The sequence below is a fragment of the Megalobrama amblycephala genome, unplaced genomic scaffold (assembly GCF_018812025.1).
Source record: "Megalobrama amblycephala isolate DHTTF-2021 unplaced genomic scaffold, ASM1881202v1 scaffold343, whole genome shotgun sequence".
In the NCBI taxonomy this organism is placed as follows: Eukaryota; Metazoa; Chordata; class Actinopteri; order Cypriniformes; family Xenocyprididae; genus Megalobrama; species Megalobrama amblycephala.
In genome coordinates this window covers 113,357-127,655 of record NW_025953347.1, presented here as the reverse complement: position 1 = coordinate 127,655, position 14,299 = coordinate 113,357, and the positions used below count along the sequence as shown (strand labels likewise).

Genomic DNA, 14,299 nt, shown 5'->3' with positions numbered 1-14,299 from the left:
TACATAAATATATATTTTTTATTTGTGGCAATGCATTCTGGGAGCCATGGATGAGTTTTGATTGATTGATTGATTGATTGATTGAGTTTTGATTGGTGCACCCAGAATGCACTGCAGCATGAAGCTTTTTGATTGTCACCATTGTTGAGGTTCATACACTGATTCTTGATATCAGTGTGTGTATGAAAGTAGCTGTAAATCAAAACTTACTGTCCAGCATGTGTTTTACTGTCTAATCAGATTGTCATGACACTGCTGGAGCAAATGCAGTATCACGTGATCAGCAGAAAGTTCAGAAACACTAATAACACTAAACCAGAACAATCAGTGATGAGAGTTCAGATATGATGAGTGGAACAAACCAGTCTATGATGTTTATATTATTAATAAACAGCACTTTATCTCTTTTCTGGCTTTTTTTTATCACAACAAAACATGGTTTAACTAAGAAAATGTCAAATTATGAGCTGTGGTATTGAAAACTTTAGTTAACTTTAGTTAAGTATAACTTTAATAAAGTTATTCCAACTACTTGGAAATACTTTTGTCAAGTTGAAAGTACTTAAAATTCTAAGTAAATACAATTTAACTGAGTCAGTGCAAAAAGATAACTCAAAAAGTTAAGTTAAAGAAACTACCTTTTTTCTACAGTGTAGATTTTTTTTTTTCCTTTCAAAAGTCCACATGCACTGTTGTCATTCTGAAGCTGTGATCCAATTGGTCCTCTCTGCTCTGGTGGGTGTGGCTACTGTGGCTGTTCTGGGGTGCGTTTCCCGAAAGCATCGTTGGTGAACCATGGTCGTAAGTCCCATTGAACTCTAATGGTAACGACGGAACTTGCGACCATAGTTCGCTTCGGGAAACGCACCCCTGGTTTATGACATCAGATCCACAAGAAGAGACAAGAAACATCTTAAAATCATAAATATTGTAATATATCGGGGCTTTATGTGGAATGAATATGAATATAATATTTATAGTAATAAATAATAATATAATATTTTACCAATTAGTTTTCAGATTAGCACAATTACATTCCAAATATAAAATTTTTTATTAAACAGAATGCTGTCTCTTTAATTAGGTTTAATATTTTTTCTAACATAAATTAGTTTTTATTCATAAACATTCAAATTCATATATATTTTAGGAAGGAAGCTGGCGATGACTTCAGCGCTTATATAGCGCATCACTGTGGACAAACTATGAACAACAACTGTAAAGATATTCTTTCTGTGGTTAAATATGTGTGTGTATTTACCACAGATAAAGCAGATGAACTAAAATAAAGACCCTTTAAAATGTAAAAAAAAAACCAAAAACAACAACAGGTATTTCATTGTATAATGACAAAAAGGGAAATTCTGTTAAAAAACAAAACAAAACAAAAAAACCCTGTAAAGTTACACTTGGCCCTGCGGCCACATGTTTTCTAAAGTTTATTTATAAAACACATTCACAATAATAAATCAAAGTGCTATCAAAGATGGTTTAAAAAATAACCACCACAATAAAATCAAAGAATAAAAATGATTACAAATCTATTTACCAAGTTACAGTTAAAAATAAATCAAGAAGAATACATAGTATATAGTACATAGATAAAGTGCAGTAAGTAGGACGTACAGTGGCAGAGTGTGTTTAGAGTCTGGATTTGAATCTGTTGGAGCACATCTGATCTCTTCTGGAAGCTGCTGCAGCTGCAGTAACAGCTAAAAACAGACTCTCTTGCTTTGAGTGAACCCTTAGTATTTCTAACTGATGTGCTCCCATTGGTCCAAGTGATCTGTTTATATTCAGTGAGCATATCTGCAGTGTCCTGCATGAGGTCCAATAGACCATTGAGTGATTCATAAACAAGTAAAAGTACATTCAAACAGGCTGTTTTTCTCTTTCTCCTGGCAGCAGTGCTGTGTAAGAGCTGCAGCTGTCTCAGGGTCTTTTTGGGAAGGCCAGTGTTGATCTGTATTGACTATCCAAGGGCTACACACCAAAAAGTAACTGATTATATGTAATCTAGAAAAAAAAAAAATGTTGTTTTAGAAAAAGAAAAATAATAATAATAGTAATCCTGGCATCTGTGGTTGCCAGAATAATTCTGTAAACAAATACAGTAAAAATGTAAACATATTTACAGAACAATCTCTCACTTTTACAGTATAAATCTGTACAAATAAGAAAACTGCAATTTAATCCAACAACGCACACTGCTGCTAAAATCTATTTTGTATCTTTAACATATTCTGACAAACACCATAATAATGCAGGTGGTAAAAGAGAAAGCCACATGAAGAATCATGAAGTTCATCACAAGTGTTTCCAGAAGCTGAATTATACTAGGATATAGAAGGTGAAGAGTCATTCACGCAAACACAACACCATCATGATGACACACACGACACTTGAATAATGCAATAAACATTAATTAAACAACAGAAGATGGACAATAAACTCTAATGTACATAACTAATATTTGGATAATAAAAATATCAAGAAACATGATTATTTAAAAGAAATACTTTCAAATGTGAAGTGTCACACAGAGGGAATTCTGGGAAAATCATTTTACAGATTTTACTTTGATTACCTCTAAAAACTGTACATTTAACAGTATTTAACAGTACTGTAAAAGTTACATAAAATTACATTTTTTTAACAGTATTTTACAGTTAAAATTATATTTTTACAGTGCAGATTCCAAAAAGCACTTGTAATTATATTACTTTTTAGATACTCATAATCAGTTACATTTTTATTGATTACATGATTACTTATTTTTCCCAACATTCCAAGAAATTATTCAAATTCATTGAATCTCCATATTTTTTTTTTTTATCTTTTACATTTTTTTTTCATAAAAAAGAGTTTTATTTTTAGTTAGTGTATTATTTTGATTGTTTTTATTTTCAAATTATTTATTAATTATAATTAAATTTTTTATAATTAAACAAATTTTCTTTCTCTTCTAATCTTTTTTTTTTTTTTTTTTTTTCAATATGGTACATTATACCAAGGCTCTTCAAGTAGTTTAATTCGAGGGCTAGATTATCAAATCAAAAAGTTGAGGTGGGCCAGGATGGTGGATGGGGTTCTGATTGGTTGCAGATGTGCACAAAACAGAGGAGTCGTGTGATAACTTTGTAATGAACTGGTTCTAAACAGAACATAACACTCGCTCTTCCCTTTTACGTCTCCAACCCCTTTACCATGTCCATTTTCAAACATCCGGCTCCCGTACATATATGAATAGGTGCAACACACACATATTCTACATTGGTAAAATTATTTTATTATTAGGCTTTAATGAAAATATTCTCACCATGAGACTTGGTAACCACAGGTAAAACCATACAATGGCTACTCACTACCACTGTCAAATGATATTATATCATGATATGTTTTATAGGCCTATAAAAAACACCCAAACACAGGTACAAACGACACCTTAACAAAGACATGAATTATATATTCCCCTACCCACCTAATAAATATTGCAATATAAATGACTATAACATAGTTTTCAATATAAATATTCCACATTTCCACAAACCATGGTAAATGTTTGTAAGGGTGGTGATTTTGGGATTTAAAAGGCTTCTATCTTCATTCATATTTCTCCTGTTTTCCTCATCAGTCTTGTTGGGAATGTTGAGGCTGTTTCATCCGATTTAAAACTAGTTTAATCATCGAGTGATTTGTAGATTGTAACCAAGAGGTGTGTGTCGAAATGCTAATCTCACTTGATGTCGCAACGCTGTTTAATAATGGTATCCAGGAATAAACGCAGCTCCTTTAAGCTTCCATTCCGTTATCCACTGGGCCGTGCTGCGTAGAGCAAAGTAAACTAGTGAAACACATGAAAACAGCGCTATTTGTTCTGTATTTGTTGTTACTGACCGAGAAACGTCTTACAGATGATTTGGTGACAGAGCGGTCCGAACGAATCCAAATAGTTTCAGATCATTCCTGACTTCCAGTCCTGGAGAGCCTCAGTCCTGCAGAGTTTCGCTCCAACCCTGATAAAAGTCACCTGACTATAGCTTTCTAATAATTCTTCAGGCATTGATGATCTTGTTCAGGTGTGTTTGATCAGGGTTGGAGCTGAACTCTGCAGGACTGTGGCTCTCCAGGACCGACGTTAAATCAATGTTATAAACAAGACAGGTCTAGAGCAAGGATGTCCAAACTCGGTCCTGGAGGGCCACTGTCATGCAGAGTTCAGCTTCAACTTACCACAACATACCTGACTGGAAGTTTCTAGTAAGACCTTGATTAGCTGGTTCAAGTGTGTTTCATTGGGTTTGAAGCTGAACTCTGCAGGACTGTGGCCTTCAAGAGCAGGATTGGACACCCCTGGTCTAACGTATTCAAAAAGTAGTCAGATGATATTACCTAAATGTGTAATGCAATAGATTACATTACTAACTACTGAAACTACCCAGATAGCAAGCAATGTTTGAAATAATGTTAAATCAATGTTATTGTGTCAACGTTAACCTCATTGATTCAATATCACTTTTGCACCCTCAATTAATGTTGAACAAATGTTGAAATTTCAACAACAAAAATCAATGGTAATGTCACTGAATCAATGTTACACTCTCAGAAAATGAAACACAACTACAACTGACTTAAAGCCACACTGCCTGAAATCAACTGAAGATAAAAGAAGACAATAAATCTCTCAAGATCTCAGCAGAAGCTCTTTTTGAGAATTAACACAGGTTTAGATGTTGATGTTTTAATGAAAATGTTTGGTCACCATTTTGGTGATCAGTGTTTCCTTTAGTTGGGCAGTTTGACTCTTGGCTTTTTGTGTGAGTTTGTGTTCTTTGTAACAGTATTTATCAAAACACATAATTTGTTGCAAAGAAAACCAGAAACAAAACGACTGAGTGATATAGTTTTCATCATCATAAAGCAAAATCATTTACTAACTGTTCTCCTGAGCAAAAGTGTATATTTGTTTTTAATAGGTTACATTCACCAACAATACTTTCTTGCTCCAGATCAGACATTCTGAATCTTCACTTTTAAAGTGCAAAAATTATTTTAAATTTTAAAATAAAAATCTTTTGACACACAGACAAATAACCACTTTTGGTCAGGAACAAGATTAGTAAACTACTCTGCTTTGTGAGACAGAAAACTATACCATCAACATTGTTTCTGTTTTTCTTTTTAACAAATGATGTGTTTCAGTAAACACTGTTACAAAGAGCACAAACTCACACCAAAATTCAAGAGTCAAACTGCCCAACTAAAGGAAACACTGATCACCAGAATGGTGACCAAACAATAAAACATCAACATCTAGACCTGTTAATTCTCAAAAAGAGCTTCTGCTGAGATCTTGAGAGATTGATTGTCTTCTTTTGTCTTCAGTTGATTTCAGGCTGTGTGAGAATAATTTTGTTGAAATTTCTTTTTTTTTTTTTCAACATTAATTGCAGGTGCAAAAGTGATATTGATTCAATTAGGGTAACTTTGACACATTAACATTGATTTAACATTATTTCGATTATTGATGCTATCTGGGTGAGGACTGACTCCAAAATCACACTGACTTGATTTTAGTTGTTTGAAGGTATGCGTTCACTTTGAGAACTTCATCTTCGTTTCCAATTGCAGTGACTTCAGTTTTGTCTTGTTTAACTGAATGAAGGTTTGGGTCATCCAGCTGTTATCTTCATCAGTGCACTGGCACAGAGAGTCAATGGGGCTGTAGTTGAGATAGGGTTAAGTAGATCTGAGTATCATCTACATACACTCTAAAAAATGCTGGGTTGTTTCAACCAATGTTTGGTTAAAATCTGGACAAACACAACTGTTTTTTTACACTTCAAATGTTTTAATTGTTTTTGGGGTTTTTTGTCATACAACTTCTGGGCTGTTTGTCTTGTTGTGTAAAATGTTTCTCACGCTCATAAAACAGACTTCCACTGTGATTATGTTATCTGCTAGTGTGTGGAGGTGTTGCTCATCCGGCCTGCCTGAATCCACCGGCCTGCCCACCTGACGCTGTTTGTAGCGGACAGAGTATCTGCATCATTGATGGGAGGATTTCATCGAGTTTTCCCATTTGCCATTTGGGGTTTGCATTCGATTGGAGGGACTACTCTGGTTACTTAATTTTTACTCTGTTTTTACTTCATTTTTACTTTACTGCTCCTTCTGTTCAGATAGTTGGTCAGATATTTGTATATATTACACTCCTAACTATGCATTTCATTCAGATTTCGTGATCGTCTGTGGTGTTTGATGTGTATACTGTACTGTTTCTTATATTTGTCCTGTTTTTGATGTATTCATGTTTATTGTGTTACATCAGAAGACTTCTTGTTGTTTTTCCTCCCCCTTTTTCACATTTTATTTATGCTGCTTCCCTGGGTCGTAACAATTGATTATAAAGTGATTTGAGCTTGGGAAAACGATATATAAATTAAAGGTATCATCATTATTGTTATTATTTAAATAACTTTGTAAACCAACGATTGGGTTTGTCCATATTTGACCAAAACATGACTTGAAACAGCCCATCATTTTGTGAGGTATCATTATTTGGCTCAGTTGGAGCACAAACGTGTTGATTAGGAGCAGCGCAAGCACTGAGCCTTGAGGGACTCCACATGTCATGGATGTCCACTTAGGCTTATGGTCACCTATGGTCACAGTAACCCCCACCTTCTGACTATGACCTGGACCATTTTTATCATATGTATATTGGGATCCTCAAATCCCTCACATCACATCCGTCTTTCTCCTTCTGTAAGGAAACAATGAATCACAAGGTAAAGAGAGAGAAATCACATCTGCCATCAAGTTAATAAAATTCAGTTTAAAAGTGTTTTTTCTCATTTAGGTGACTTTGCTATAAATTCTATTCAGTCAGTGGGCATATAAATATACTAAACAGTTAATATACAAATACAACATTCGTTTTTCTGTCTTCTCGTGTAATCCCAGACTAACTGATGGTGGTGAGATCAGATCTGTGTGCATCATCCTATCTGCTTTTACAGCAAAACATAAAAATAACTGACTTAAAAATGTCACTTTTTGTAAAGGTTATAACATGCCCAAGACATTTGCACCATACTGTACTTTTTTAATGAAAATATTCCAAAAAGACACAACATTAGTGCTGTATCGTACCTTATTTAGACTTTCAACAGATGCTCAAGTTTGTTTTTCTCCTCTTCTGCTGTAAAGAAAAAAATCACAAACACAATTAAACACTAATTTTGCATAATAAATGTGTTGGTTTCCTCTTACTACAGTATCTGTAGGTGATACTTGCCATGTTTAGAGCTCCTGCGGCGATAGTAAATCACACCAGCGGTTACTAAAGCTCCACACACCAACAGAACAACAGCAACAGCTATTCCAACCATAAGACCTGAAAGCAGACCTGGACAGATGAAGACAGACAGACAGTAGAGTGAGTGAATCTGATTGTAATTGGAAATCCAGTCATGTGAAAAAGAAAGTACACCCTCTTTTAATTCTATGGTTTGACATATCAGGACATAATAAAAATCATCTGGTCCTTAGCAGGTTTAAAATTGATGGACAGATGAACAACAACACATGACATTAGAAAAAGACAGGACATGTATGGCATGTTTAGGAAGGGAGGAGAAAACATACTGCTGTCATGCTCTTGATCCTTCCCTATCTTGTTCAGTTCTTCATTGGTTTTGTCAGGAACAGACAGAGAAGCTGGAAAATACAAGAGAATAATAGTAAAGAAATAAAGTTTGGTATGGGCAGTCAGAAAAAGAGCCTTTTAGGACCAATTATAGTATTTTTTATATCATCTTACTGTTGAATTATTCACAAGGAATGTACACTGAAAAGGAGTGAACAGAGTCAGTCTAATTTTAGCAACCCAGAAATAATCTGTTCTAAAGCAGGTTTTATAAACCGGTCTGTAGACATTCAAAAATACTTCAGGGTAAACAACATTGACTCACCTCTGACGGAGACACTGAATGTTTTAATGGTGTCGCCAATGTTGCTCATTTTTCTGGTGATCTTTGTGCTGTCACACTTGCTGTTTCGGTTCAAGCTGTGGCTGGTTCCTGAGCTCTTGCTTTGGATGAAATTTGCTTCATAACGTCCAGCGTGTTCAGGTCTGGTGTTTGTGATGGTCAGAGATCCGGTCTCGTAGTCCACATTCAGTCTGCCGCTGAATATCCCGCCTTCACCATCATATAAACAGCTCTTACTGGGCTCTCCATTGATCAGAGCGATGAGTGTGTCATTAAAATACCACAGCATCTTGTCACGTTGTTGTTTGGTGACACCAGTGTGTAGAGTGACTGAATGTCTCTCCGTCACTGATACCAAGCTTATTCCAGATGTGTCACCAACCACACCTGGAGACAAAGATGAACAATAATCACTTGTGTGTGAGTGTGTGCATTTGACAAGAAATTCAACAACACAGCAGTGTGTTAGATAATGAGAAAGCCAATAACCAAATATCCTCAATCATAAAGATCTCTGTGGTGGAGAAATAATTGTTTTACAGCCTAATTTTCCATGTAAATATAATACTTCAGAGACTCAGAGTATATGCTGAACTATTATAACATTATTACTGAAGGTGAGGTAAACGTATCATAGCCTGCTAGTCACGCATAACAATTTACAGGACCATTTTGACCAGTCATGATTATAGGTGATTTTTGGACTTGTTCTCACTGCTGAAAAACATCTTAAGCCAGCCTAAGCTTGTTTGCTGGTTTTATAGTGCGCAGGTCTGTTTGCTGTTTTAAAAGAGTTTGTGCACTTAATATCCAGCGAACAGAATTTTGTTATAAGAGCATTCTCTAAATATTCAGTTTAAAAACATTCAAATTTTTTGACATTGCAGTAATGTTTTTATAAGGTATAATGTTCCTTAAATGTTCTTTCAACTTAATTTTGATTTAAAATTCAACATTGTAGGAACGTTGATTTGTAACATTCCAAGAACATAAAATGTCCAGTTTCCTTATTGAATGTTATTTAAAGGTTAGTTTGATGTTCCTGAAACATTCTTTCATTCAGCATTAGATTTCAGATCAGCATTTGCTTTAGTTGAGCTCTTGATCCCTGACTTTCATTGCATTTCTTCTTTTGCAGGTACATTCAGAAATAATTTCTACATTTATAAAACCTATCACCATGTCTGTTTTAAAAGCAGACAAATAATTTCATCAAAACCACTTAAACAGTTGCTTTTTCTGTAGTTATTTGAAAGAGTGTTTTGGGAAAATCATACCAATCTTTAAATAACAATCTAAAATTACTAATGTTCTTGGACATTTTTCTGTTCTTGGAATGTTGAATTTTAAATCTAAATTAAGTTGAAAGAACATTTCAGGAACATTATACATTTGGAAAAAAAAAAAAAAAATTATGTTCCCAGAACCAACACTGAATATTTGGAGAATGTTCTTAAAACAAAATTATGTTAGCTGGGTGTAGACCAACTAAATCATGTGAAGAACATTTATTTGTGGTGTTACGTAAACAGGATCTTATGTATGCAGAGCATTTGAAAGATGCGAATGGATCGTTTCTCAGAAAATCACGTGATCAACAGCAACCATGAGTTTCGTTTTCTGCGTATGGAAACTTGTACTCTGATATCACCGCTGACACACATGAACAGAGGTCAGAGGAGGAATATACAGGAACAGGTCGCCCTTTAGAAAAATGTGCGTCTGTAAATATACTGTGGTCTAACACAGTTTAATCCGATTAATCACTTGCGAATGGAAGCTTAATTTCTGACAATGAATAATAAAAATAATAAATGTAAACTCAAAATTTTGTCTTTTTTTGCGTGATATAACTCGCAGCTGAGTTATAAAGTAAGAGTTCATTTACGCTGTGAATGTGTGTGATGATGCATTTAGGCTACACCTGTGCATTCAGTAAAGACATTTACCCAAAGCAGGTTAGGCACACCACATAAACATTTTCAATCCATGCATTTTCTACACGAATGCATTTGCAATAATCATCAATGCATATGTTGAAACTACAAAGTCAAGTGACTTACCATCAACGAGAAAGACACACAGTGTGAGCACAAAATAGCCTCCCATTTGTTGTTGTTGTTGTTTTTTTTTTTTTTGTTTTTTTTTGTTTAAATCGTTGTTGAGCTGATAAATCTATTGAATCGAGTCTTGAATATTGTTGCCTTTGTATTCTGCAAGGCAGAAATCCCCGGAGCTGTTTGTAAATAGGCTACAGAGTAACCTGTTTACATGATGGTGAAGGTTGCGATGTTACAGACAGCATGAAAACGATAGTAACGAGGTGTGCTTTTATTTCTTGAGTCACATAGGCGGGGCAGATCATATCACAATCAGGCTAAGGAAAATATCTACAACACACTTTTGACCAGTCATGATTTAAGCGAATATGTTGGACTTTATTTATCGAATTCGTTACCCCTGCTGAAAAACATCTTAAACAATGATATTTTAGCTCATCAGTGTACATCGTGGTGGAAATGAAACCTTGTGAAGCTCTGAGGTTGTACTGGGAACAGCGCCAGCTGCTGACGGTAACAGCCATAAATCATATCTAAGTTCCTTGTTCAGCCTCTTATCGTTTCTCTGGAAATTACGTGATGGACGCCAGCCAAGTTTCGTTTTCCGACCAATCGCTTGCCACTTTTAAGTTTTCAAAGCAGTATGTTGTTTAATTTATCAATATAGCCTATATATAATATACATAAACATAAAATACATAAAATATATATACGTAAACTATAAAGTAGAAAAAAAATATTGATCAATTAAACAACAAACTGCTTTGAAAACGTTCAAAGTAGTCTACACTCCACATAATTCAACCAACCAAATTTAAATCCCTGAAAAAACAGATCTGCTCAAACTCCTTTAAACCCAGCAAACAAACTTTGGTGGTTTAAGATGTTTTTCATGCATTCCAGGATTTATGGCTATTCCCAGTACATCCTCAGAGCAAGGTTTCATTTCCACCATGATGTAGGGGAGCGTCGGGCACACTTTCTCAGTTTGTGTAAATGTAGCCTACTTTAGGTTCAGGTAATTTCTTTTGTTCCACATTAAATTCACAAATGTCTGGTACAAATATGTGGCTTTGTTTCATTAATACAATGTATATTTTTTTCTTTATTTTCCCCGGAAGCAGGGAAGTGAAATGTGACAACATGCCCTGTAGGTGGGGCACATTGTAACATGACCATTTGACAGCTAAAAATGTTATCTGACTTAATTAAAAAATATACATGACAAACTAAAATAAAAAACAATTATTATTTTTTTCATATAAAATAATGGCATTTTTTTAGAAAATCAAATTTAAATAATTTTGTGATTAGACAAATAGACAAGACAGTACAAATGCTGTAAATTTCTTGAAATAATATTTTTTGAATGTTCATGTCCTTCCTTTTAGTCTTTAATCTCCTTTTCCCATGCTATCTCAACAGAAATTCATAAAGTTGATTATGCCAGTTGTAACTGTATAGTATAGTTCTAGTAGCAGGACACATTGTAACGCAGTGTTACAACAAACCCTATCTGTGCAACTGGACATTAAACCTGGTTAGTGTCTTCTGATAGTTAGGGAAGCATTAAAGAACTACCCAAACTGCTAAACAACAGATTGGAGTTTAAAATAATATCAGATTTGTCTAATTTTAAATAAACACAAAAACTCTTTTGTTCATTTTTTAGAGAGATGCTCACGGTCTAATCAGATTCAATGAACTATAAGCTGTGCTAAAAGTGGTACCGCCAGACCCAGAGATTGGCTGAATGGATTTGAAAATGGTAAAACTAAACTGTTTAACTCTAGGGGAGTTGGAAAATGAGCCTTTTTTTTTTTTTTTTTTTTTTTAAAGTGGAACGCTGGAATGTTCCTTTAATGGTGCCGTATGTGATTTCTCAAAATTCATTGTTGAACATTGTTGAAATTTGAAATCAACCCAAACAAACCCACCCCTCTCTTCATTGCTCCGCCTCCAAACCTCACACTCCAATCCTAACCACCCTGCTCCGAGTAGGTCTCAAACCCCAGCCCGATCGCTGCTGGCAGGTGAGGCGAGTGCGCTAACAATGACACTAAACACCTCATTCTCTAGCAAACACCAGTGTGCAGTGGTTTACCTGCTCAACTCTAACTATCTGGCCGCTGATACAGACACAATGCGAGTGGATGTCTGTTTATTACAGCTTACACGCAACAAATTTCTTTACGAAAAATACAGCACAGATGATGAATGAATGACAAGGAAGCACACAAAATGAACATACAGTACACCAGAGTAAATACAAACAAGTGCTCATTGTTAATCGCCAACAGCAACCCTGTGCTACTCACATGAGAAGGAATCAAAGCAGCCTCCACATCTGTTTTCAGGTCTTCTCACTTATCTTTTTCCAGCACTGGAAAGCTTTACTAATAAAAATGCTGGTCCTAAAGCGCTTGCCCAGTCATAAACCTTCATTTCAGTGATATTCTTTTGAGCTTTTGTATTGTGTCCCATCTCTCGTTCTGCAGTTTTTCAAATCTCCCTCTTGCTCCTTCTCGACAGTCATATGCCCCTAATGCTGATTGGTTACACATTTGTTGTTTGTCTCGGCCCAAATAACTTCCAATCAGGGTACTTGAAATAATACTGACCTTTAAGGTCTGGGTAGATTAGATGGTGCAGCAAAAACATTTCTCGAAATCAATGTGTTGGATGCAGGAGAAATAGACAGGAATAAAGATATAAGTGACTTTGACAAGGGCCAAATTGTAATATGGCAAAGCGACTGGGTCAGAGTATCTCTGAAATGTATCTCAAGTATCTCAAGGCTTGCCACAAACTGGCGACAGAGTGTCGGACACCCAAGGCTCATCGATGCACAAGGACAACAAAGGCTATCCCATCTGGTCTGAGCCAGCAGAAGGTAAAAGTATAATGATGGTTATATAATGATCTCACTTTGCTGCATAGGGGCTGTGTAGACCAATTAATTTGGCCCCTGTCCAACACTGAAAGGGCATACAATGGGCATGTGAGCATCTGAACTGGACCTTGGAGCAGTTGAATAAGGTCCCCTGCAAACAAGCCCGGTCCTTTAGGAAGCCTCCAGGAGTGTTGTTTTATTGAAAATCATAAAGTTTGAAATCATCAATAAAAAAGTGGACCAGTAATGAGCTATTGCAGGCTTGTTTGCAGGGTTGATTAGTTCGGTGATTCTAATTTTCTTTTACATCACATGGATGGCCATGCACATGTGCAGCATTTACTTGGGAAAGTAATGCACCAGGATCACTGTAAGATGCTCTGGGCAAAGTTCTGCTGGGAAACATTGGGTCCGGTCATTCATGTAGACATAAATTCAACATGTGCCACCTACCTAAACAAACCAGGTACACTCCTTAATGACAATGGACAGTGGCCTCTTTCCGCAGGATAATGCACCCTGACACACTGCACACATTGTCCAGGAATGGTTTGAGGAACATGATGAAGAGTTCAAGGTGTTAATCTGGCCTCCAAATTCCCCAGATCTCAATCCAACTGAGCATCTGTAGGAGGTGCTGAACCAACAAGTTTGATCCACTGCAGCTCCACCTCACAACCTACAGGACTTGAAGGATCTGCTAATGTCTAGGTGCCAGAAACCACAGCACACCTTCAGAAGTCCTGTTGAGTTCATGCCTCGGCGGGTCAGCACTGTTTTGTCTGTACACGAATGACAAACAGCATATTAGGCAGATGGTTATAATGTTTTGGCTCATCAGTGTAATCTCTCTAAGCACAGCTATCTTTAATTCATCATTTTTAAAGAAATAAATAATATGGTATTGTTATCTGAAACAATGACTTTAAAGATATCTTGACCTGGACCTTGTTGAAATTAAGGACATGTGGCCATGCAGCAAAGTACACAAGAAAGAGAGAGAAAGGTGTAGCGCCCTCTACTGTCCTAACCCGGGTAAAAGGAATAATTTTTTGGCATTATATACATTAAATGTGTTAAACTGGCAGAACTAGTCAAACGAGTGTAAGACAGAACAAAGTAAGTACTCACTGATTCTTTGTCACAGGAAGCTCGCCAAAATAAAAACATGAGCATTGTGTGAACTTAACCCTGACAGTAACAGTCGGATCTGGGCCGACTCTATGTTGCTGTCAGGGAAACTATTGTAATGGACTGAATTGGGATACAATTCCTGGAGTAACTTTATCCTGTGAATGTGTGTGATGATGCATTTGCATCTATGCATTCGGCAGAGACATTTATCCAAAGAA

General features: G+C 35.9%; 1 protein-coding gene across 2 annotated transcripts; it reads right to left on the bottom strand.

Moving 5' to 3' along the window:
- Positions 1-5,789: 5,789 nt before the first annotated feature.
- Positions 5,790-10,426, bottom strand: LOC125261180. Of its 2 annotated transcripts, none has more exons than XM_048179793.1 (6): positions 10,058-10,426; positions 7,977-8,381; positions 7,651-7,722; positions 7,301-7,411; positions 7,156-7,201; positions 5,790-6,766 (listed from the first exon to the last, which is right to left on the bottom strand). In XM_048179793.1, exons 1-5 carry the CDS (start codon positions 10,101-10,103, stop codon positions 7,161-7,163), a joined length of 675 nt encoding a protein of 224 aa, XP_048035750.1. In that variant the 5' UTR covers positions 10,104-10,426; the 3' UTR covers positions 5,790-6,766; positions 7,156-7,160. The 2 variants fall into 2 exon arrangements, with proteins under 2 accessions (XP_048035750.1, XP_048035749.1); XM_048179792.1 differs by having other exon boundaries at positions 7,156-7,204; positions 10,058-10,420.
- Positions 10,427-14,299: the final 3,873 nt, after the last annotated feature.

What these genes read in the sequence shown, in the direction of transcription:
- LOC125261180 (XM_048179792.1), bottom strand. Translation starts at nt 10,103, where the DNA reads ATGGGAGGCTATTTTGTGCTCACACTGTGTGTCTTTCTCGTTGATG. An exon ending in GTGTGTCTTTCTCGTTGATG is followed by an intron (nt 8,382 to 10,057) that starts GTAAGTCACTTG and finishes CTTTGTCTCCAG; the next exon opens with GTGTGGTTGGTGACACATCT. An exon ending in CCGCAGGAGCTCTAAACATG is followed by an intron (nt 7,205 to 7,300) that starts GCAAGTATCACC and finishes TTTTCTTTACAG; the next exon opens with CAGAAGAGGAGAAAAACAAA.